The 24,230-nt window shown below is 46.2% G+C and overlaps 2 protein-coding genes and 1 long non-coding RNA gene across 7 annotated transcripts; 2 read left to right on the forward strand and 1 right to left on the reverse strand.

Moving 5' to 3' along the window:
- The first annotated feature begins 1,208 nt into the window (after positions 1 to 1,208).
- On the forward strand, positions 1,209 to 18,494 carry DISP2 (dispatched RND transporter family member 2). 5 transcript variants are annotated; one of them, XM_025151346.3, is made up of 9 exons: positions 1,209 to 1,355; positions 7,200 to 7,404; positions 7,542 to 7,652; positions 9,318 to 9,347; positions 10,632 to 10,755; positions 11,680 to 11,795; positions 12,093 to 12,211; positions 12,922 to 13,019; positions 14,145 to 18,494. In XM_025151346.3, the coding sequence occupies exons 2-9, from the start codon at positions 7,211 to 7,213 to the stop codon at positions 17,562 to 17,564; spliced, it is 4,212 nt and encodes a 1,403-aa protein (XP_025007114.2). In that variant the 5' UTR covers positions 1,209 to 1,355; positions 7,200 to 7,210; the 3' UTR covers positions 17,565 to 18,494. The 5 variants fall into 5 exon arrangements, with proteins under 5 accessions (XP_025007114.2, XP_040557434.1, XP_025007115.2 ...); XM_040701500.2 differs by having other exon boundaries at positions 7,545 to 7,652; XM_025151347.3 differs by having other exon boundaries at positions 7,200 to 7,652.
- On the reverse strand, positions 2,800 to 14,868 carry LOC121110888. Its single transcript, XR_005860184.1, has 2 exons — positions 14,741 to 14,868; positions 2,800 to 3,421 (listed from the first exon to the last, which is right to left on the reverse strand). It is a non-coding gene; the product is annotated as an uncharacterized LOC121110888 (long non-coding RNA).
- A 567-nt stretch (positions 18,495 to 19,061) lies between the features above and the next one.
- Positions 19,062 to 24,095, forward strand: KNSTRN (kinetochore-localized astrin/SPAG5 binding protein). Its single transcript, NM_001031393.2, has 8 exons — positions 19,062 to 19,213; positions 19,384 to 19,516; positions 20,288 to 20,344; positions 20,583 to 20,682; positions 22,479 to 22,593; positions 22,897 to 22,958; positions 23,083 to 23,157; positions 23,670 to 24,095. Exons 1-8 carry the CDS (start codon positions 19,081 to 19,083, stop codon positions 23,799 to 23,801), a joined length of 807 nt encoding a protein of 268 aa, NP_001026564.2. The 5' UTR covers positions 19,062 to 19,080; the 3' UTR covers positions 23,802 to 24,095.
- The last annotated feature ends 135 nt before the right edge of the window (positions 24,096 to 24,230 follow it).

Genomic DNA, 24,230 nt, shown 5'->3' on the forward strand with positions numbered 1-24,230 from the left:
TCAGCAGATACCAGGTTTCAGTCTTTCCTGCTGAGCAACATAATACAAGCTACTCTCTAGCTGCTCGACGTATCTGATCCTAGCAGGCATTTTTGTGGCTAAGGCTCAGCAAAGCAGGCTGCTCCCCTCACTGCGGGCAGCACTCCAGTGGGTTTCATCTCACCAGGACACTTGAAGCCTGGCTGTTGTTAGTCCCTCCTGCTGGGTTTGAAGAGGTGATAGCCTACAGTTGGAGAGAGTATAGTAGCATTAGGGAAAGCTTTTTGTTCGTTAAACTGACTTGGGCATTTAAATCATTAAGGCAGGAAGGGCTTAGTCCAAACAGCTAGAGGATTAGTGGGAATTACAGGATACTCCTTGGTCTAATACTCTCCCTTTTTGCTTCGGCTTTTTTGTATCGTGAGAAGCAAGAAGGATGCCACCCACATAAGAAAGAAGGCCACTGCCCCTGTGAGGGTCATAGACACGGCCATAAGAAAGGAGAAGGTTACAGCCATGCCCATGGCCATGTGTAGGGTCATGAGAAGGGAGAAGGTTGCTGTCATTTCTCTGGTCATGTGCACAGCCATGGGAAAGGCTCAGGCCATTCCCAGCACAAGTAATGTCATGGACATTCACATGAGGCTACAGTACTGATAACCAGTGTTAGCAGATCTGATCTCTTTGTGTTCTTCTAGCTTTCAACTCAGTTGTTTCAAAGCTACTATCTATTTAAACAAACTTAATTCTGCTAAAATCCAGATAGTGAACTTCTGCACTTCAACATGCTGCCCTGCACCTGTGATATGAAGCCTGAGAGTGCTTCTAGGAGCTTTCCTACCTTGGGCTAAAGCAGCACAACTCTTCATGGGACAAGGGACATGCCACCCTAAGAATGCACTACTTGAACATATAGCTTGCTCTACTGCACATCTTTCAGTGAGGGTGCACAGTGAGTTTGGGGCTGGGTGAGGTGCTTTGCTCCATTCTAGAGAAAACCCCACATTCTCGCGTTGCCCAAAGTTCTTACCTGTACCTTCCTGGCTCAGTCTCCTCCCGAACACACGGACAACACCTGGGGGCTAACCCACACCACCTAGCCTCTCCTCCGGCCTCCCCCCGCTCTCCACCCGCCCTCAGCCTCAGCCAGAAGCGCCCCGTGGTCATTGGCCGGCCGCTCCGGGCCCGCCTCCGCGGTCGCGCAAGCGCTGCGCGGAGCTGCCGCCGCCGCCGCCTCGCCGGGAGCGTTCAGCACCGCGAGCTGCGGACAGCGCCCCGCTGCCTCCGCCGCCGGCCATGGAGGCCGGGCCGGCCTCGCCGCGCCGGGAGCAGAGGCCCGAGGGGACGCGCCGTGGCCGCTCCTCCGCCTCGCCCAGGTAGGAGCGCGGAGACCGGCGCGGAGCTGGGGGACGGTGGTGAGCGCTCGGCGGTGTCTGCTGCTGGGGGGTGGGGGGGTCACTGGGTGAGGTTCGGTTATCCCGAGGCTTGGCACTGCCTTCCAGCCCCACTGAGGGGCACGTGCCTTTCGTCCTAAGCCCCTCGTTTCGGGGTTTACAAGAGCCCTGCTGCCCGGCTGGCACCCTCGTGGTTCGTTCCCCTGTGCTGGTGTCGAACTTGGCCTCCCTGGGGGCTTTTTATCATGCAATAGGGTGAGCAACCCCACCTGCAAGTTGTGAGGTACTGTTAGCGGTGCTCAGCATGTTTTGGATGGAGTCCTCTTTTCACCAGGCTTTGGACAAGAACTGGTTTCAATTCAAAGGTTTTTTTCTATAAAGCCCTGCAGCCCTCTCCTTCTGCACCCTGTGCCATATGCTCCCTTAGCTGGTGTCTCAAACCAGGCTGGAATCCATAATCATGGCAATTTTCTGGGCCAACAAGCCCATGATCCTGGGCACAGAGCCATCCCCAAATTTTTGACCACACTGCCATTTATTAGACTGAAGGCAACAGACCTGAGCTCTTCAGATTCTCCTGAGCAAGGAATATCCTGAGGTCAAAAACACACAAATTCATTCTGAAAGCCCAAAGAGTTTCACTTCTGCCTGACGCAGGATCTTCACGCTAAGCCGTCCCCACCTGCCTGGGGGATCCAGCAGGGCAGTCACATCCCCTTAGCTCTGCATATCTCAGCCTTAAATCTCAGGCATTGGGTGGGGTCTGAGCTACCAGCGAAGCCCCATTAGCTTTGCTTGTCTTGCTCATTTGAACAGATCCTTTAAAATGAATGCTGCAGCCTGTCGGAGTTCAGTTATGGATACAGGTTAGACCAGCTGAAACGGGTGCTTTGACTTTATCTCATGCTGTACACTCAAGAACTAAAATTTATGGCAATAAAGTGCAAGGTGATAGTTCTCTGACTCCTGAGCAAGCATATACATAAATGCTTCTTAATGCAAGGCTGTTCATGTAGCCACAAAAGGGTTAGCTCTGTAGCACCTGTCCTCTGGCCAAAGCCAATGCTTGACTGAAATGATCATCAATAAACAACACCTTCTTTCTGACCTTCCTAAGGCTGGGATAGTAAGGTGTTGTTTTCTTTTCTTCAAAATAGGGGCGAGCACACAGATTTTTGTCTGTGCATTTTACACTGCCAGGGTACATACAGCAAACTGCACCCAGACCTTTCTGGAGCTGGAGACTGGGTGGGGATGGCTGAGCCCTTTGTTTCTGCTTGCACCCCATCACAAACACCTGTACCCACAACACTGCTAGCTGCCCGAGGTGAGGGTAAGGCTGTTCAGAAGAGTCAATGGGAAGGATAATAAAACTAAACTTTTCTTGGCAGACTACGTGGGAAGCAGAGCTTTTCAGTCTCATTAATTTTTCATGAAGATTTAGCATACTCAGGAGTCTAATTAAAAAAAAAAAAAAAGATTGTAAGGCTTCTTAAGGATACATGCTATTTTGCTACTAGATTGAAAAAGCAAAACAAGGAGTAACTACACAGAAATTTTCCAGTGTACAAGAATTTGACCCTGCCAAAGGAGGAGATGAATTGCTTGACAGGTGCCCATCCCTCACTGCCAGCTGGGCAGTGAACCCACATAATAGGTGAGCGTGAAATGCAATAAGCCCTCCCATAATCTCCAGATACATGCACTCGTCCCCTTAACAGCACAAGCAAACATAAGCAATAACAATGGTGTTATCCTGACTGTTTTACTGTGGGAAGAGGCTTCAGCCCTTTTGCTGGTTCCTGCACATCTGGTGGGCTGCCTGCGCACTGTTGCTTGCCTTGGAAAAGCGTTGCTGCACTTAGAGGGACTTGGGCAGTTTCATAAATTGGATTATTATCTTGTCTAGACGTCTCAAGGGAAGAGATGGGGAAGCAGCATGACAAATGCAACTTATTCCTGTGGGTCTCAGGAGCAGCTTGTTCCAGCCTGTCACCTGCCATACAGCTCCTCTTCCTTTTCTCTGCATCTCTTTGCATCCAGTTGAGCTTGAGGAAGAAAAAGGTTGTCAGGCTGTTTTTGTAGGCTTTTGTGGCAGAGAGACCATTTCTGCCCACACCATCCCAGAGATGTCAAATATCTGACACAGCCCTGAATGGGAATGAACATTCAAAAGAAGGTTTCTCTTCCCCTGGTGTTAGTCCAGTGTAACGCTCTTGCCCACCTCTTCTTCTGTCTGACAGTAAACAACAATCAGGAACACCCTCACAACCATTTTTCAAACACAATTCAGGGTCCTAGAGGCCCAGAAAAGTCACAGTGACATGCTGGTAGGCATGGCAGGCAAGCAAGGACCAGCCTACATCTCTGGTGCAGATCTTAGCAGATCAAACGTGAAGCCTGCCAGCACCTTGGCTAATTGAGAGAATAGCAACTGAAGATTCAAAACCTGCAGGCCTGCCACCAGTAATTATCCAAAACTATCATTATTTGTGAGCTCCAGGTTTCCCTGGAGATTCTGGATAACCAAGGTCACATTGTCACAGAGTTGGAGATGTGCATAAGGCAACCTGGATCTGGAGTGTGATTGACAGAACTATAATTGTTCAGCCTGAAAAGGAGATAACGAAGAAGAGTCACGAGTGAATGATTTGAATTAGCTCAAGTTATTCTAAAACATGAAGTCGCTGAGCAGCCAGGGGATGGAGCTGAGACCACATGAGGGGAAAGAACAGAACATGACAGTATTTCACAGCAAAGATGATAATCAAGGGGAGGGGGCTTGCCTGTTAACTATTAGCATTGAATACATTAACGTTGTGTAAAAAAACTGGAAGCAATGTGTGATATCCAAGGGTTTGCCACCTGCCTTTGCCACCAGAAGATTGTGTAGCTGAGGGTCTTTGGACGTGGAATTTTTCAGCACATGTTTCTTGCATTTCCCTGATTATCTTCAAAGTGTTTTTTTTCTGGTGAAAGCCTTTTCCTCCTGTCCAGTGTTACAGATGTGGCGGGCAGACATGGCAGTGCAGTCTTCAGACTAACTCAGTTATGAAAAGCCTCTGGTGCCCACTGCCAATGCAAATCCAGCAGTTTACGTGAAAAAGAATTTTGTTTTCACTTAAAAAAAAAAAAAAAAAAAAAAGAACACATATTTTACAGATGTGGAAATACCAGAAGCATAAATGGTCAGTGGGGTAGTCTCTGTGAACTATTATGCATTTTAGGAAAACATCTTACTTAAGGTGCACCTAAATTAGGGAAAATGATACACTGAAGGTAGAGGGAAAATAATAATTTAAAGACATCAAAAAGGGAGTGAGGAGAGGTCTAGACCTTGCAAAAGTATAATGCTACCACAGTCCCAGATCTATGATGACAATTCAGTGCCTCAGCTCTGCTAATACAAAACTACAAGCCTCCAAATAAAATTAACTTGCACTTCAAGCGCTGGAAACCTGGGAGAAGGGAGAGGAGTTACACTTTTATCTCAAGGATGGAAGCGTGATACTCTCGCAAATAAACCTCGTCCCTGCCACTTCCCATAGATAGGGAGGATGTGGTGGTTACCATGTCCCTGGCTGGTTGGTTCTGCAATTACTGTAAATGGGCAGTAATTAATTAAATATGCCATTTCATTCATTGCCTACCACAGACCACAAGCTTTCCCTTCTCTGCCTTTGTTGCACCTGATCTATGCTGCAGCCGTCCAGCCGAATGCAAATCTCCCCAGTGCAGGTGACTTTGATGAGGCTGCAGCAAGCTCCAGATTCCATCTCATGAACACATTGCTGACATCTGATTTATTGTCTTGTGCAGCGCATTTGTATACACCACCAACAAATTTGTAGCCTTCTTTGTAAGCTGCCTTCATAGAGCTGTAACCCAAATCACTCGCTTGAAAGTCTGGGTAATCCTGCCACTAATCCATCTGTGAAAGGACAGCAAGGACTTCATGCGACAGGGTTTTATATTATTTCTTTTGACAAACTCTGCGGGAGAATGGGATATCATTGTCACAATCTGTTCGGGAGCTCGTGCTTTGCAAGCAGCACTCCCTCTCACTACACTGAGCTAGCTGAAGTCTTATTAGTCCTTTGTATTGCAGAGCAGAGGCAGCTGAGTGCTGGAACTGTTGAGAAAAACCTGTCAAGCTTATCAATGAAGTGTGCACACATCTGTCTGCAGGTTTTCTGGCACTTGCTTCAGTGCAAACTTTGGCTCGTTGCCACCAATTTGTACATCTGCTGCCATAAGAAACATCAGTGGTCTCACAGATCCTGTCTGACTTTCCTCCCTTTGGATGTACCTCTCCCAGGGATGCAGAGCTCACACAGACAGTGGCATTTGCTAACTGTTTTGATATTTTGCCAGTTTCATGACCCAAAACCTGCATGTGAACATCAGTTATTGCTTCCAAAGTCAATGACGTTGTGATAAGCAACCTTGACTATGTCATCTCTGTCTGTAACTACATAACTAAAAACTAAAACTAGCATTGGATGGTGTCTGACTAGGCAAGATATCTTTGTTACTAGTCCCTGGACAGGTTCTGTGTGCAAGTAGCAGTGAGTGGGATGCCTGTGCCAGGAATCTCCATACCAGCATTGGTATAACTGCTACTGCAAACATTGCTCTGTCGTAATGATTTTAGTGAAACAAGACCATTCTGTGTAATCATGAAATATAGTTTCCCAGTGTTGATAAGCTCAATTGATGTTGGAAAGTACACAGCATGAGCTGCCAAGGCCAATATGTCCTCCTTTCTGGAAAAAAATAGCAATTTTCAAGCAGTACTGAGCTAACAGAAATCTTCAAATCTCTTTTGTCATTGATACTACTATTTAACTTCGGGTACAATTCCAGAAACTTGTAATTGCTAACATTCTGTCTTTTTCCGTGGCTGTCTGAAAGAGAAATGAGATGAACTCTGCAAAGTTTTGAAAATATTCCCTTCTCAGTCATATTTTGTCTTCAGTTTTTCTCCACATCTCATCAGGTGCCTCAGGCTAAAGTTCATCTCATTCTTGTCTCAGTCCAGTACTCATAATTCTCTGACAACTCAAAACACTTTGTGATTCTAGCTGGCCCAAATCATCCATCACACTTAATGCTCAATGCCAGACACTACAGCAGGCATATAACTCAGCTGTAGACACCACAGCACGTTCTCTGATCGACCACCAGAGACTGTAGGTGTTTCCATATCATTCTTGCTTTCTGAACTCCAAATTGCACAGTGCTTCTGAAGCTCCCTGACACTGAGATGGTAATTTCAAAGGTATTTTTGGGCCAGTGTGACCTTATCCTACGGTGTGTGAAGGGTTTTCTTGCTCTCACAAAGACTGACTCTGTAATTACTCTGTGCTTCCGCATTAGGACCCTGCCTTTATCACCAGCCAGCGTGTTTTGCCCCTTTTGCACTGAAATGCCTTGGAAGAAATAAGGAATAAGGAGGCCCATCTAATTAAATGCCATAAGCATCTAATTAACTTTACTCTGCCCATATGTTGCAGCCATACCTGGTTTCTAAAACCATAGCCATTACAGGAGCTGAAAACTGTTCAAGGGCATGTTATACTATTTTTCATAATTTTAGAATAACATGCACAAAGATATGATGGATTCACCATCAGCTGCACTCCATGAGTGAGGCATGGATATTTCTGTAAAAAGCATGGTTCAGCTCAGCCCTGGCTCTTGATACAGTAAACAGAGGGTGAGGTTTTACGTCTTGCATTAAGTGGGAGACAAGGTGCAATTCCCCAGCATAGCCTTTCTGGTGTTGTAACAGAAAAGTTTTACCATCCCTTTATTTCCTCACAGAGAAAAAAGAAATGCAGGACCTTGCCAGACCTGTCTCGCCATGCCAGAGATTGCCAACACTGAGCCCAGCTACAGTGGCACTTCTTGGGAAAGAATCTGCCCGGTCCATCACTGCCCCATTCCTGCATCGCCCAGGCTGGGGGGAGACCACCTGCCCTCCTCCAGCCACACGCTGGGGCCAATCTCCACCCAGTCCAATGGTCAGGTACCGTCGAGCTCCCAGGACTCGCAACAGCATCACCTGTATTACTCCTGCAACCAGCAGGAGCCCCGAGGCAGCTACGGCCTGCCCCTGCTCCCTGGGCATGGTGAGAGGTCCACATTGTGTTCCCACCTTTCCAGCAGTGATCCTGTGCCAGCTTCTCATCATGAGGCTTTGGAAACCCCCTGGAAACGGTGGTCCCCTGGGCAGCGACTCTCTCGGCCAATGCAGCACCACATTGTAACAGTCAGGTAAGATGCACGTGGACAGCGGCTCAGCAGTTTTCAGGAGGCATCTCCTGAACTCTCGGACAGGATCAGAAGGCTCTGAGTGATCTTGTTCACCAGTTTGAAGCAGTAGATGCCCCCAAAAATATATAGAGAGAGAATTTTCTCTCTCCACCCATTAGGAACATACAGAGCTGCCATTCCCGCACCTGGGAGAGTCAGGATTTCCTTCTCAAGGTGACCTGTTGAATAGAGCCAAGGTCACTCTGTTACTCCTGCGTCATCCAGCTGTGATCATGCCCATCTTCTGTGATCCTCCCCTTTTCTCCATTTGCACTGCAAGATAGCCAGCTGGCTAATCCTTTATCTTGGCAGAGTTTCTGAGAGATAAGAGCATGGTTAATTTCTTTTTCTATTCCCAATGAAGCTGCTGCCTATGATGGAGGTGAGGGAAATACAGTTAGAAATACAAAGTTGGGGAATACGACTTGGTCTTCCAGGTTGCTTTGCAACAAGCAGTAGTCAGCAAGCAAAGTCCAGTGGTATAGGATTCCTTGCTTTTTTACAGTAGTGCAGGGTTAGGCACAAAAGTCCTTTATGGTCTCATTTTCTAACCATTAACAGAGGATTTAATTTGTTTGTGTTTGCATTTGCATCGATATTGCATCAACAAAATTGTCAGCTGCTTTCTCTCTAACAGGTTACTGAAGCAGGAAATGCAGCTGGTCTGCAAATCACTGGCAGAATGTGCAGCACTAGCAGGCAGAGAAGTGATGTTACAACAATCATAGAATAAGGTTTTTAGCCTGAGCAATTCTGCTTGAGAAGCTATTGTGGAAGAATTAACAAAAGACAGGCAGTGTGCAGCTAAATAGAGACTCCTCTTTAATAATCTATGAGAATTTTTCTCTGCTCCCCTCTCTCTCAACTCTGTGGAGCATTAGAGTGATGAGGAGACCATGCATTTCAGGGAGACATCTCAGCTGGAAATGGAGAGCAGAAGGAAAGGCACTTCAGATATGGTGACCACTGAAATACAGCTTTTCTGTTAAGATTGCCTTTGGGGATTCATTAATAAAGGTAACCTTGGATCCCCTCGGGAAGGCTTCTTTCTTTTATCCCTCAGAGCTCTACAAAGAATGGCAAGAGCTGCTCTGCAGTAGAAACACCAGAAAAATATTCTGAGCAGCTCCACTGGCCTCCTTTCCCTCTAGACTGGACAAATCTCAGGAAACAAATGAGATTGACTCTCTGGAAAATCCTTGTTGAGTTGAACAGGAAATAAAAACTATAGGCATTGTTAGCCCCAATCATAAAATTTCACAGTGTTATGCTGTTGCCAAGAAGTAATTTAAAAATTCTGCAGGAAAGCACTTGAAACAGATAGATTTTCATCAATAGGTGTTACAGGGTGATTCCTATTGGATTACGTTGTTTACGTCCTTTACATTCTATTGTGTTTTCTGGAGGGGCAACACAGAGGAGTTACTAAGAGTATTCCCATCAGGTTTGGTTAAAATGCCAATGAGAGAGGGAAAGACCCTGCTATTCATTAGACAAATCCATGTAGTGCCAAACAACTCCCACAGCAATGGCTCAGCTTCTGAAGGGGTTAAGTGGCTCATTGGGAGCCCAGAATGATGCTTGGCAGGAAAATAATAAATGTATGTCTTTTTTTTCTGTCTGCAGACATGACAAAGCTTTCAGGATGCCCAAAAGGTATGCTTAATATCAAATCCTTGCTGTTCTTCTGCCCTATTATCATGGCTCTCCTACTCTGCTAATAGGAAATGCAGGGCATCGATGCTGTTGACCTCCCCAGCAGACCCAGTTTCAGAGGCAAGGTCAGCGCTCCCTGCTCCGTGCTTCTCATCTGCCTGGAAAAATCTCTATTTGCTTGTGCAATCTGCACTAATGAATAGCAACGCTGCCTTGATAGCTGTTCTCAGAGCAGGTACCTGGCTCTAGTCCATACGACAGCTTTATATTTGTAGTTACATTGACTGGATTAATCCAGCTTGGCCCACCAGATGGGGAATCAGAAGGACATCAGGAGCAACAGCAGTAGAGTCCTGCATTTTCTCACAAGCTACAGTGGAAGAGATCTTTGTTGCAAGACTATGCACAAGGATTCATGAGGCTTGAATTGAAAGGAAAAAAACAACAGAATAGGCCTGACATAAACTCACATGAAAAGCTGTTTGAAGGGTCACCAAACCACACCAGCCTATGGGGTTTTGTGTGTTCTCCAAACCCTGGTCTGCAGCACTTGCAGGTGCTTTTGTTGTAAGGTCAGCGTTTGGCTTTGAGGCTGCAATCAGGGTGAGACTCACTCATCCTGCAGATCCAGAAACCACCTGCCCACTCCAGGACTGCTGCTGACACTCCTAACAGTGGTTAAACATCAGATCAGTGGTTTCCATCCTTTTTTAACTTTGCAGGTGTCTATGTATTTCTCAGCAGTAAGGCAGGCCCTCATACAATCAGTGAATTTAGAGCAATAATAATGACTTGCTTGAGATAGTTATCTTCAGGAGACCTTTCAGAATAGCTAAACTTCTCAGGGTCCACAGGCAGAAAATCTGCTATTTTAGCAAGACAAATACTGGCTTAGATTGTACAATGGGAAAAAAGAAAGCAAGTGAGAGAGAAGCTCCTTCTAAATGCAGCCTTTTAAGTTAAATATTTAAAGCTTCCTTTTGCCTTAGGATGGAAGAGTCTGGGTTTTATTATTTCTGATTGAAAAAGCAGGAAAATGTAGAGAGGCAAAATGTGGTTACCTGAGTTAATTAGAGTTGCCTTCAAACACCTGGTTGGAGGTATAATACATTCATCAATAGCTGTACTAGAGCCTCTAAGCTTTTCAACAAACAAATGCTCAAACCGAAAATCCCCAGTTCTTCTACTTCTTTTTGTTAGCTCTATGTTGGCTCAACAGCAGCTTTCATGCTAGTAGCAGAAGGGCTCTAACAGCTGCATTCTTTCTCCTCCTGTTGATTCTAGTTACTCTCAAATGATCGCAGAGTGGCCCATTGCCGTCCTGGTGCTGTGTTCAGTGACAGTTGTGATTTGCACTTTAGCTGGCCTGCTTGTTGGAAATTTGCCGGATTTCTCAGAACCCCTGATGGTAAGTCCCTGCAGGCAATATGTCATTGTGAACAGAAGGAAAATCCACAGGGCGACTAGTAATGTGTTCTTTCTGCCATACAAAACAAGCTTATGCTTCCTTCCTTCTCTGCAGATAGAGGCAGCAAGGCAGGACAGGAGGACACTAAAGCAACTAGAAATAAATGGCAATGTTTATCAGTGATCTGCTGTGATCTTTTCCCCTCTCATCTTCACAGTGTGCAACCAAAGCAAGATTCCTTCTGGATGGACATAATGTTTCAGAGTAATGCTCCGTACTTGCTGTTTCTTTGATACCACAGTCACAAAAACAGAAATAGTGACATCACTCATTAGCGAAAGGCTTTCATTCCTTGCTATTTCACTGCTGCACTGCTTAATAGCTCTCACCGGTGAAGCAATTCTGTTAGTATTCAGTTTTAAGTCCCCTTCCTGAGGCCCAGCATGTTGCTCTGGTAGTGTGTCCTCATCAGCTTCTAAACACGCCATCTCCCTCCTGAGGAGCATTTGCTCCAGCCTACAGAGATGCATCTCCAGACCTCCCTCCTCAGAGAGAGTGCATCTCTCAGGACTGGGGCACAGCAAAGTTTGGGTTGCACTTGGCAGCTGCGGGAGGGCTGGGCTTCACTCTTGAGGTGGGCTAGGGAGCACACCCTGTGCCAACAACAACCACCAGCCCATCTCTGCAGTGCTGAGGACTCACACTATAGCCATCCTCACCCAAAAAGGAAAGGAGAAATGTATTTTTTTCCTCTTATCTCTTGGATGCAGTATTTCCAGGGAAAAATCAATGCGTGTATCTCTCCAAGATGCAGTAATCATCTCAAATAGTCTCATATAGTTTCTGTGTCTAGGAGAAGCATTAAGGAATGCTAAGCTAAGCTAAAATATAAGCTAATGATAAAACCCTTTTGCTTGGCTGCAGGGTTTTGAGCCACGAGATACCGACATTGGCAGAAAGCTCATCGTATGGAGGAATGTAGAGAGCCACACGGGCTACAAGAAGACCTTTTCCCTTTCTCCATACGCTGAGAAGAAAAGGTATTTGCACTTGGTGTGGGGGCTTTGAGGAAAACGTTGGGTATAAAGGTACCGATGCACTGTTCCAAGATACCTATGCAAATTACAGTGTATGTTCTGTGCTAAAAAGCAGCCAAACCCTGGAGGGTTTAAAGTCTGTTGCCTTGCGATGGGCTTGGACTCCCTCCTCTGGAAGCCAGGAATTAGGCTGTAAACTCTCCATGTGTTTACTTCACTGTTTACCAGAGACTCGCTAGTCAACATCAATCATTGCCAGCTGATCTCTCTACCTACACAAATTATATCATCTCTTGCTAGCTACGATGACATTGGCATTAGCAGAGGACAAAAGGCTGTTCAGGGAGGACAAGAAGCGAGAACACGGAGAATGGTGGAACAAATCTATGGAGTAGATGGTTTCTTTTGTGGTCCTCCAGGTGAGTGGAGTCGTGACGGAATGGTATGCATTGTGCACCCAGAATTCAACAGCGTACAGAATTGCCAAAGTGGTTTAGGACACTGGGAAACGTTCTGGAAGCACTCTGAGAAAGCAGTACACGCAATACCAGTCCCCTTCCTTCTTTTCTTCTTGAAATACATATGATAGTGAAAAATTGGAAGGAAAAAAAAATACCACCACCACTCCAAGATACCCCGAATTTGTTAATAAATAGAAGAAAGAGGAACAGCATGCAGATATTCTGACTCCCTCCCCTGCCTCAACTCCACTTATGAAATCAGTCAAACACCAAACCCTCGGGGCCTTGAGAATTCTTGGCTGGACTTCAGCTCCTCACTCTCTAAGAGGGGGTGCAGAACCAGATGGCAACACTCACTGAAAGCACGCTGACAGCACTGAGAGTGTATTTTGAAAATGCTCCATCCTTGCTCTCCTGCTGCTGACAGCTGGGCGAGGAGCAGAGGTCAGATCACACATGGGGATGCTACCACTCACTACAAGCTGCTTCATGACCTGGTTCCCTTCAGGGAGTCCTCCACAGCAGTCTTAGAGACAGAAAGATTTATTTATTTATTTATTTATTTCAATGCCCAAAGGGTCTACTCCAACCAGCTTGGTTAACTCATCTTCATTACCTAATACTCTGTTGGTTTTTTTTCTGTTCTTTTTAATTTTCTTTTCTTTCAGAGAAAGGCTATTCCCAGCTGGTATTTATGTCCACAACTGCTGGGAGCTTATGGAACTTGCAAGCTATTCAGTCCATGTGTCAAATTGAACAAGACAAGGTTAGTAATGTCACAAAGAACATATATACATATTGTCACTTCTCTGACTGTCATCATCTCGAATATTTAGCTGAAAGGAAGGCAAAAAAACCAACATAAGCTACAGATCAGGTTTCAGCCTAGAGAACTCCAGAGCATTTTACCTACCTAGCAACATAAGAATGATTTCACCTATCCCTGAAGTCCAGCTGCCATTAAACAAGAATACACAGTCACTGGGCAAAAACCTTGTCCAGAAGCCAAAGACATTCATCAGAAGCTGTTGAGAATGTTGAGCAGCAGAACCTAATTACCAAAATGGAGCTGTTGTCCTGGAGACTGCCACAGTGAGTTTTTTAAGAGGGACGTTTAATAGGATTAGTTGTGTTTGCCATAGGATCTTGAACAACTCTAAGTGATAAGACTCCAGGAAACCTCCGCTGCAAGAGCCTGACATCCTGCTGGCAGGAGGCTCTGTGTTCACACTACACCGTGCCAGATACACAGCTATGGGAGCTGTAGCCAAACTAGGTTTTAAACCATCCCACAGCACACAGAGGGTGCAGGCTCCCAGACCCATCCACATAACTGCATATTGCACACTCAGTAGTGCTAGTCATGTTGTCAGACACACCTGAGCTGCTGTGGTGCATCTGCAGCTGCCAGCACAGTAATGCCTGCAGTGGATAAACACACAGAGCAAGAAGTCCCAAGGCATAACAGGTAAGACAACAAGACCGTGTGCCTTGGAGGACTGCACATAATCTCTTTGGCTGTCAGTGATTCTACTGGCAAATCTAGTAATAATATAAGGAGTAAAAAAATAAAAAAAGTAAATATAAAATAAGATCAGTAGAAAATGTCTCCCCCTTCTGTACTAGCCTTGAGAGCACCTGCAAAACAAAGGGCAATGCTGTCACTACAATAGTGGAGAAGGATCCACATTTTCAAATCAGAGGCTATAACCTATAAATAATGGACAGGGTTTCTTTTTTGGCAGAAGGCTAGTGTGCTTCAATTGCTTTAGCATGTGCAGTTCGTCACTGAGAGCCATAGCTTGTATGGCTGGAGGGAAGGGTTACTGTGAGGAGCAAGATGAAGAGTGCAGAATGGACCTCACCTGATGTTCCCTTGGCTGTTTTTCAGATACGCTCACATGTACATTTTAGAGACCTCTGCCAACGTACTGAAGCCAATGAATGCTGCCCGAGCTGGTCTCTGGGGAACTACATTGCTGTCCTGTACAACAGGTCTTCTTGTCTGGAGATAACTCAAGGAGACATTTCCCACACCCTGGCCCTCCTTCGTGCCTGCGCTCCAGACTACCACAAAGGTATCCTCACTCCATCTTGCATTGGTCCTGAGACCATGAGACAGAAACACTCTCAGTGTGCCAAAGTCCCAGAAAAATGTACCCGCTTCAATGCTATTTACCAGCTTCTTCACTTCTTGGTCGACAGAGACTTTCTTAGTCCCCAGACAATTGAGTACCAAGTGCCATCCCTCAAGTACAGCCTGCTCTTTTTGCCTACAAGGAAAGGTGCATCTATGATGGGGATCTACTTAGACAATCTTGAATCCTGGGATCTATTTGATAACTATACATCTATCACTGGAATGGACTTGGGCCTTAAACAGAAACTATTCCAGCACTATCTTTTACTGGATACTAAGTATCCAGTTCTGGCAATATTCGCTATTTTTCTAAGCGTTTCTTTCTATTTACGCTCGGTCTTTATTACCTTGATGGTCCTGCTCACTGTCGTCAGCTCTTTGATGATCTCCTACTTCTTGTACAAGGTGGCCTTCAGATTCACCTACTTCCCTTTTGTAAACCTGACGGCTGTTATCATTCTCAGCAGCATTTGTGCCAACCACACCTTCGTCTTCTTTGACCTCTGGAACCTGAGCAAGAGCCAGAACCCTTCTGCTGGGCTTTCACAGCGGGTGAGTCAAACCATGCACCACTTTGCGTATCTCATGCTGGCATCCTGCTTCACAACCGGTGCTGCCTTCTATGCCAGCTACATTAGCAACATAATAGCCATCCGCTGCTTTGCTGTTTACATGGGCACCTCCGTCCTGGTGAATCTCGTATTCATGATGACTTGGCTTCCTTCTTCGGCTGTGCTGTACGAGCGCTACATTGCGACAGCCTGCGTTTACAAGCCAGAAGACTACTGGAAAAACACCGGCCACAAGAGAGTCGCTCTCTCCCTCCACTATGTTCTCAGGGGTCTCCAGAAGACGTTGTGCGAAACCTCCAAGTTGTTATTTGAAAAGCTTTTGCCTTGTGGGGTCATCAAGTTTCGGTACATCTGGATCTGCTGGTTTGCCGCCTTAGCAATCGGAGGTGCCTACATCTCCTGTTCCAACCCAAAACTCAAACTCCCAACTCTTGAGTCGTCGTCTGTTCAGGTGTTCAGACTGAGCCACCCCTTTGAGAGGTACGACTCTGAGTACTGCCATCAGTTCATGTTTGAGAGGCTAGAGCGTGGAGAAGGGCAGCGTATGCCTGTCACTATCATCTGGGGTATCCTGCCTGTGGATAATGGGGACCATTTCAATCCAAAAAGCAATGGCACCCTGGTGGCAGATGCCACCTTCACTATCCAAAGTCCCGATGCCCAGAAGTGGCTCTTTGAATTCTGTCAAAAGGTGAAGAACCAAACTTTCTATTACCTTGATACAGAGCAGAAATCTACTGTGTGTTTCATGGAGGAGTTTGTCAGGTGGATGGATAGTCGCCAGTGCTCCCAGAGAGACAACAGCTTCAGCCTGTGCTGTAACCAGTTCTCTTTCCCTTATGGAAGCGAAGTCTTCCTACACTGCATCAAAATGATGCTCCTGGAACAAGGCAGGGAAGGGGCAGAAACATACGATCTGGGCCTCAGATTTGATGGAGAGGGAAATCTTGCTGCCTTAGTACTGCAGTTTCAAACTGTTTATCACTATAGCTTCAATTACAGCAAAGCCAAACACTTCTATGAAGAAATCAACCTCTGGGTAACAGAAGAAATGAAAACTGCCCCTGTGGGACTTCAGAATGGGTGGTTTACCAGTAAACTAGAGCTATACAACCTCCAGCACAGTCTCAGCACAGAAACAATGGTGGTCATGGGGCTCTCTATTGCCATTTCTTTTGTGGTGCTGCTGCTCACTACCTGGAATGTTCTCCTTAGTGTTTTCTCTGTGACTGCCATTGCAGGCACTGTCCTGGTAACCGTTGGCCTTTTGGTCCTCTTGGAGTGGCAGCTCAACGCAGTGGAGTCTCTCTTCATTTCAGCTGCAGTAGGTCTCTCTGTTGACTTTACCGTCAACTACTGTATCTCCTACCACCTGTGCCCCCATTCGGACCGCCTGAGCCGAGTGGCCTTTTCCCTGAAGCAGATGAGCTGTGCCACCGCGATGGCAGCATCTGCCTTGTTCTCTGCAGGAGTCATTATGTTGCCCGCTACAGTCCTGGCCTATAGAAAGTTGGGCATATTTATAATGATGATCAAGTGTATCAGCTGTGGGTTTGCCAGCTTCTTCTTCCAGTCACTGTGCTGCTTCTTTGGCCCGGAGAAGAACTGCGGGCAGATCCTTTGGCCTTGCGCCCACACCATAAAAGATTATTCTGATGACTCTGAGCCAAATGGAACCTATGCCTGTGGGGGAAATGAGAAGCAAAACCGACTGCGGAAGGTCCAGGAGTCCAACACTGCAAATGAGCAATACGAGCTCCAGCCTTTGTCCAGAAAACTCAGCGACAGTTTTGACAACAGCACATCCACAAGCAAGCTGTCCAACAGGCCATCAGTGCTCTCTGAAGACATGCAAGCTGAAGATAACAGGTGCCCGAGAATAGGAACGCACCCTCCCCTTGAAAGAGAGAGACAGAATCTGCAAGAGAACCTTGGAGATGACCAGGCTGTCCTGTGCCAGTGTCCTGCCTTGCAAACTTCCTCTCCTTACAAGCACAGCAGCTCAGGAGCAGAAATTCACAGGGAGAGGTTATGCAGAGATTGTCAGTGTCGGAAATACAGCCCAAAAGCTTGGGATAGTTCTGGGCTGGACTATATTCAGCCAGCTGGTGTGAATGAAGAAGGGCAGCTCAATAAATCACAGTGCTCCACTGACACTGCCCAGCAGCAGTCGGATTATACCTCAGACAACAGCCATCTTCCTGCTGCTGACATCTACAAAATTCACAGATGCCTTTGTTCTCTTGGCAGCTCTTTTGACATGCTCAACATCTCCAGTGAGACATCGATTAGTGATTTTGAACAAGGCCTAAAGCTCGCTGAATCAGCCAGTTCTTGTCCTGATGTCTTAGAGCTCTCTGATTCGTACAGTCAAACAGAGAGAGGCTACTTGAACGGGAAGAGAGATACACTGCGTCTGGACCTGAGGGAGACTGTCTTTGATATCTCTCCAGCAGCATCACAGCAGAACAGCTCTTCGTGGAAAAATCGATTTGGATTAGGGAGTGAAGGGCCCGTTGTGTTACCGAACAGCCAACCAGACATGCCTGATGTTTGGATCAAGCGATCTAGCGCTCAAAGTTCTGGTTACAACAGTTGAAATCTTGCAGAAAACAAAACTGTACTGCTAGGGAAAGGGGAAATCGAAACCTCCTTGGAACTGTAAATATCATTTTTTTCCTCCCACCTCCCCTTGTGCTGAAACTATTTTGTAGTATTTCAGCTGTGCAAATACCTGTGCTTTTACAGAACCAGCAAATCTGATATTGCGAGAGGATGTGAGATCAGTCGTGGTGGAGTATAAGCCCTTTGACCTTTCAGTGTCCTGTGCCATATTCACAGCTGTACTGCAGAACGTATCAAGTAAACCTGTTTTGTCGTTTCCTGAATGGTGATTAGATTTTTTCTTGTCAAGCTCACATAGGAGGGAAATAATGAGAAGAATCTCCCCAGATATTTATAGACAGAGAGTTCATGTCAAAAAAAAAAAAAAAGCGAGCCAAAACCCAAACCCACAGCTATGGAAAACCTAGATTTCAAGAGGAGAGAGTAGCATTAAAAAAAAAAAAAAAAAAAAAAAGTCTTTCATTTTCTACTGAATCTGTGAATTCAGGTTCGTAGATCTCTACAAAACACCTCAGATATGATTTTAAATCTCTCACCAGAACTTTTCAGTTGGTACAGTCTCTTACTGATCATGGAAGGGGCTGTAGAACAAAACCCCAATCTGTTTGTGGTGACAGTTTAGGCTTGTTTTCTCAGCATAATTACTGGTACTGCCAAAGATCTTCGGCGAGGGATCTCCTCTTCGAGAAGTGCTCTCATCCCTTGGGATGTGTTCTGTTTCCGCAGCTCCTTTCCACACAAAGATACAAACACATAACTTTTTAAAATTTGCATATGATTTTACACATATTTTTTGTTCTCTACCAGAAACGAGCAGAAAAGCAAGCATTTCTTCCCCTTTGTCAAAAAACAGATTCCCCCTACAAGTTGATGTAAAATAAACGCTTATGGCAAACTTTTACTATATCTGCGTGATGCTTCGTTTTTGCCAAAAATACTGTGGTTAAAGGTGGTAATAAGGCACTTAATAATGCCATTCCGCAGCATCGTCAGCAGAGGGAAAACACAGCCCTGACAGATTCTCTCCCTTGGACCCCCAGCAGACTTCCCAGCTCTGTGGAAGAGGGGCTTCCCCGCGTACATAAGGAATATCCATATAAAGCTAATCACCCTTCTTGAGCCAGGTCGTGTGTTTCAGTGCTATGCTTCCCGCGTGCTGGGAGCTGAGGTGGGTGTTTCGGCAGCTAGGGCTGACTGAACCGTCTCCACACGGCACAGCGGGAACGCTGAAGGGAGGCAGAAGGCGCTTTGCTGACGTGCCTCTTTCCCGCGGGGGTTTCAGCCGCCTCAAGGGCACACTGAGGGGACAGCGAGGAGGGCTCCGCTCCCCGAGCACACAAACCTCGGAACGAAGCACCTCTGTTCCCCAAACGGGAGCTTCAAGAGTTAAACACCGACACATTCGCCGTCCGTAACACCCACCGCTCTGAGGTAACGCGTGTGGCGCGCACTGCACATGCGCGCTGCTTGCGGGCGGCGTGCCTCCGCGCATGCGCGAGCCCGCCCAACCGTTGGGCACCGGCCGCGATTCAAACCGGCGCTGTGAGGAAAGGGTGGGCGGCATCATGGATGTGGATTTTTCCCGTATTCCCGTCTACGGAGCGTTCTACCGCGGCCCTGTAGGTATGTCCTGTCGCCTTACTGCCCGCTTTCCTGAGGTACGGAGGTCTCTGCTGCGGGGTTGGGGCGGCTGGGGGCTTCCTGGTGAGGTTTTGCTTGGCTGAGCGTGTGTTTCTGGTGATGAGCTCTCTCTCGTGGGCTGCGGTGTTCTCACGGTTGCCTTTCTCTTGCAGAAACGCAGGTACCCTTTTCTTCGAAGAAGCAATGTGCCGGTAAAGCAGCAGGGCTGGAGCTCAACAAAGATCCCGATTTTAACTTTGGCTCCAATGTTCCAGCGGATGGTGTGTTCAGAGCTACAAACCAAGGGTAAGTGAAAGAACCGCTGGGTGTGTTGTTTGATAAACAAAGAAAGCTCCTGCAGGGGCAGTGACTCCACTGTCTCCCTGGTTAGCTTGTTCCCAAGCCTGGCTACTCTTTCCTTGAAGAAATTCTTCCTGATGCCCATTCCAAACTTTCCTTTGTGCAACTTGAGGCCATTTATCACATTGTACCATTACCTGAGAAGAGAGACTGACAACCTCATCAGGTAGTGGTAGAGATTGACAAGACCCACCCTCCAGACTAAACAACCCCAGTTTCTTCAGCTGCTGCTCGAATGTCTTGTCCTCTAGTCATTTAATCAGCCTCGTTGCTCTAATCATAGAATGGCCCGGGTTGGAAGGGACCTCAAGGATCATGAAGCTCCAACCCTGCTGCCACAGACAGGACCATCAACCATCAACATACTAGACGAGGCTGCCCAGGCCCCATCTGGCTGCCCTTGAACACCTCCAGGGGCATCCACAGCCTCTCTGGGCAGCTGTTCCAGTACCCCAGCACTCTCATAGTAAAGAACGTCCCCCTGACATCCAACCTAAATCTTCCCTCCTTCAACTTAAAACCATTTCCCCTTGTCCTGCCGTTACGTGCTCTTATCTGAACATGTTCTGGTAACTCCGTGTCTTTCTTGTAATGAGCATTCAACGTGCAGCCTCACCAGTTCAGAGTGCAGAAGGACAAACAGAAGTTTTGTCAGATGTATGTGATCTGTAAGTATGAAATGATCTTTGGATAACTGTGTTCTACTTGTCATTTTAGGATTCCTAAATCTGCCAAGAAAGTGGAGCCGCCTTTGAAGAAGGCAGCCACAAGAGGGTATGTTTCTTCAAATGTTATGTTAGTATGATGGCTATGTTAGTAGCTGTCCCTGTGGAGTTGTGTTCCTTCTCAGAGAGTTCTGATGAGCTCTAACCTTATAAAGGTTTGCTTTGCTAATGGCCTTTTGTCCAGGAGCAAGAGCAAATCTTTCAAAGAGAGATGTCTTTATGAAAGGAAAAGGTGTGTGATACCGGCATTCTTTCACTTAAATCATCTTTTATGTTTGATTCCACAGACCTCTGAGCAGGTACAAACTAGAGACAGAGCTGAAGGCCAAGAATCAGCTATTGGAATCAGCCAAACAGCAATTGCACTCCAGATTAACAGGAGCTCAGGTAGGGATAAGAGGTGGAAATCATTGAGTAATTCTTACTTTCTCCTCCCTGCAGGGTTAGATCAAAGGGCTGACTTGCTCGTTTTCCAGTCTCCCTTGGGAGGCAGGAGACTGAGTGGGCTGGGTTTTCCCTTTCAACAGCAAAGGTATTCAGCTAGAAGCTGGCGGTCAGCAGTGCTACAAACGTATTGGACTAGATAATGCATCCAGTTCACAGCTGATAGCAATCAAAACTCTAATTCCATCTTAAACTCCTTGCAGGAGAACGCTTCCGCTTCACAACTGTATGTGCACGTGAAATTTTTAGAAAAGAACCTCAGTATTGCCAAATGTTTACTACGTTAACAAAAACAAGTGATAATCAAACTCCACAGTGATTTGAAGTCTATTAAATCTATTTCAAACTTAGAGCCCAATATGTTTCTATTTGATTTATTGATGATTCTGCTAACCCGTCACATAATGTGGTGTGGAACTGCAAGCAGCACTGAATGTATGGTCGCATTTTAGTAACTAAGGATGCTTGTTCTGGTCACTGCTTTGCTATAAAATTTTAGGGTTAAGTGGCCTTGTTTTCTTTAGAGTATTTTTTAACTGAGAGCTCTGTATGTGTAATTTTATGCTTCCTCATGTGCTATTGTTTTTTAATATCTTGATGGATTTCTGAAAGTTTTTCTATCTTATCACTGGTGAAGAGGCCACACCTGGAGTATTGTACCTGGGAGCATGGACCTCAATACAAGAGAGACAAGGGCATGTTGGGAAGAATCCAAAGAGGGGCCACTAAAATATTTGAGGAAGTAGGGCCTCTGTCCTGTGAGGAAACACTGAGAGCTGGGACAGCTCAGCCTAGAGAAAAGAAGTGGGGAAATTTTATCAATATATATTTGATACGTGAAGGGAGGGTGTAAAGAAGACAGAGCCAGGATCTTTTCAGTGGGGCAATGGACACAAACTGAAACACAGGAGCTTCCATCTGAACAGCTTGCCTGGGTGGTGGTTGGGCCAGATCATTTCCAGAGGTCCTTTACCAACTCACTGATTCTGTGAAATCCATCAAACTAAGAGTCTCCTTTCTCAAACCAAGTTTAGATTCAGAATCTGTGCTACGTTACTCATCATCTCTCACTGATGAGAGCACAATGTAATCTCTTAACATGTACAAGAGGCCCTATGTGTAGCCTTCAGTTGTAAAAGCTCATTTTATTTCCTAGTTTTCAACTGGTTACTAATCTGTGAGATGATCTTCCCTTTTATCTCGTAGCTTAATTTCTTTGAAAGCCTTTGAGACCTCCTTTGAGATGTTCAAAAGGCTTATGGCCATTATCAGCTGGATCGCCCTAATCCACGTGCTTATTGATTCTCTCAGAAAATTGCATTCAACTTGGGAGGTTGATCAGCTTATCCAATTGCCTGCTAAAATCTGAATTGTGCAGGGAATAATGCTGTGGCCTAAAGATTCTCAGATGCCCCCTTATTCCTGACATTAGATGCTCTTCTGTGCATAACTTTTAAAACACTATAGAGAGAACACAAGAAAGCAGTGCTGGAATTGCCTAAAAGGAATCTCTCTCTATGAATGGGTTTTCCTAGCAATTACTACGACAGTCACGTGTGATACATCCTGTCAAAAAGCAGGAACAAAGGTCTCTTTCTCTGGAGAGTTAAGGATAGAAAGGCAAGGTGTGACTCTTGATGCCAGAGGAGCACCTGCTGAGCACTCGGTGTTACTGACTAATGGGAAGAAACTCTCCTGAGAAACTTGGTTCATTTAAAACGTCACTGTGTTAACGACAGGGCACTATAAAGGAGTTAAAGGAGGAGAATGAAGGCCTGCTGCAAGAAGTTGAAAAGCTCAAGAAATTTCAGGAGACTTGCATGGTGATTTTAGAAAGCAGAAACATTGATCCTGGTAAGGATTCTGCATTTTATGTTTATTTGCTGTTCAGAGCACCACTTTGGGTTTTTTCTTTTTTTTTTTTCTTTCCTTTCCCTTCCTGCTGTGTCTGTGTGTAAGATGTTGGCTTCTGCCTCTTTGTCAAAGAAGCACTGATGTCATACTGTGGGATTTCTTTCTCCTAGCTTAAGAGGAAAAGCTTCTTTCTGTGGTTGGCTCTGTCCTGGATAAACTTGGAGGATATTTTTCTTGCTGTAGAAAGCTACCTTTGGGAAGGTGTTAGGAGCACTTATCTGTATGTTGTATCTCATCAATCAGTTACAGGCAGCAACATTTTGGAGGAAGAGGAGAAAACACAGGAATGCCAGAAGCAGACAACGGTAAGAGAATGTAGTACTGGGCGTTGGTGAGGTGTGTGCTGCTGCCTTTCTGTGCCACTGTTGTAATGGCAGCTGCTGAGATGTGCTTATTTGCAGTGTTTTATTATTTGCTTTGTCTCCTCAGCTTTTAACTGAGAAGCTCATAGCAGAATTGAGGCTCTTTAATGAAACAGCTGAAAAGGAAAAGGAGGCGCTTCAGGTAAGACTGACACTGTTTCAGGTTCAGCCAGGCACTGAGCACTTGCTTTGGGGCTCGTTTTCCGCCTCCCCATATTACTTTGGCCTCCAAATAATCCAGACAGTGAATGTCTGTATCCTTAGTCATTGTAAGGCTTGATCTGACCTGAAATCTCTCTGGGAACTAGGAGGTATGCAAGCACAAGCAGCTTCTGTGTTATTATCTTGTCTGTATACTGACCAAAGTAGTCATTAAACTACAGTTCTGCAATTCTTGGTATGAAGTTTGAGCCAATTAACAAAATTGCTATCATATATGGCTTCCTCAACTTTTGGTCACGGATAGATTGCCATTCTTCTCAAGGAACCCAGTCAAGCTGGACTAGCCTTAGTTTAGCAGCTATGAGGCAGTGCTGAGGAGTTCCAATGTCTGAAGGCTTTTGTTCCCTGTTCTGGTTTGAGCTGCCTTTTGGCAGTCAGCTTTGCTAATCTGTACGTTCACATCAGTGAGGTGGTGTGTATGCTGTACTGCAGGCAGCGATGGCCAAGTGGGAATCGGCAGAAGAAGACAGACAGCGCTCCCTGGAGAAGCATTCATCCTTTCAGGAAGAGATGAAGGAGTGCTCAGCAGCCCTCGATCAGCTGGAGCAGCTCCTGGCTCAGTGAGGCACGAGGGCGGACTGCACAGTCACTATTTGGCAAACCTCGTTCTTATGTCTAGAACAGGAAGCTGGGCAGGCTGGCCCTGGGCGCAGGTAACACCCGCAGGACGGCAGTGGGGCAAGGTGAGCAGCGATGGCTGGCTGCACAGGAGTCAGGTGCTCACAGCTCTTTAACTGCCTGCTGGGGCTTAGCCCGGATTTCCTTACTGCAAACCTTGCCGACGGCTCGTCTGCTTCAATCCACCAGCGTTTTATTTCCTTGTATTATGTATTTTTGATTAAACGCGTTAGAAAGACACACGCATTCGCTGTTCTACCCTCAGGCAGCGCGGTGCAGGAGCTCCACCGCCCTGGCGCTGCCCTCTGCCGCCCCCTCCTGCCCCTCCCGGCGCGTTGGGCGGGCCGGGGCTCTCCCCGGGATAGGGCCGCGCCT

Source organism: Gallus gallus, chromosome 5 (assembly GCF_016699485.2).
Source record: "Gallus gallus isolate bGalGal1 chromosome 5, bGalGal1.mat.broiler.GRCg7b, whole genome shotgun sequence".
NCBI classification, from domain to species: domain Eukaryota; kingdom Metazoa; phylum Chordata; class Aves; order Galliformes; family Phasianidae; genus Gallus; species Gallus gallus.

What these genes read in the sequence shown, in the direction of transcription:
- DISP2 (XM_025151347.3), top strand. Translation starts at nt 1,276, where the DNA reads ATGGAGGCCGGGCCGGCCTCGCCGCGCCGGGAGCAGAGGCCCGAGGGG. An exon ending in CACCACATTGTAACAGTCAG is followed by an intron (nt 7,653 to 9,317) that starts GTAAGATGCACG and finishes TTCTGTCTGCAG; the next exon opens with ACATGACAAAGCTTTCAGGA. An exon ending in CCATACGCTGAGAAGAAAAG is followed by an intron (nt 11,796 to 12,092) that starts GTATTTGCACTT and finishes ATCTCTTGCTAG; the next exon opens with CTACGATGACATTGGCATTA.
- KNSTRN (NM_001031393.2), top strand. Translation starts at nt 19,081, where the DNA reads ATGCGCGAGCCCGCCCAACCGTTGGGCACCGGCCGCGATTCAAACCGG. An exon ending in AAGAAGGCAGCCACAAGAGG is followed by an intron (nt 20,345 to 20,582) that starts GTATGTTTCTTC and finishes TTGATTCCACAG; the next exon opens with ACCTCTGAGCAGGTACAAAC. An exon ending in AAGCAGAAACATTGATCCTG is followed by an intron (nt 22,594 to 22,896) that starts GTAAGGATTCTG and finishes CTCATCAATCAG; the next exon opens with TTACAGGCAGCAACATTTTG.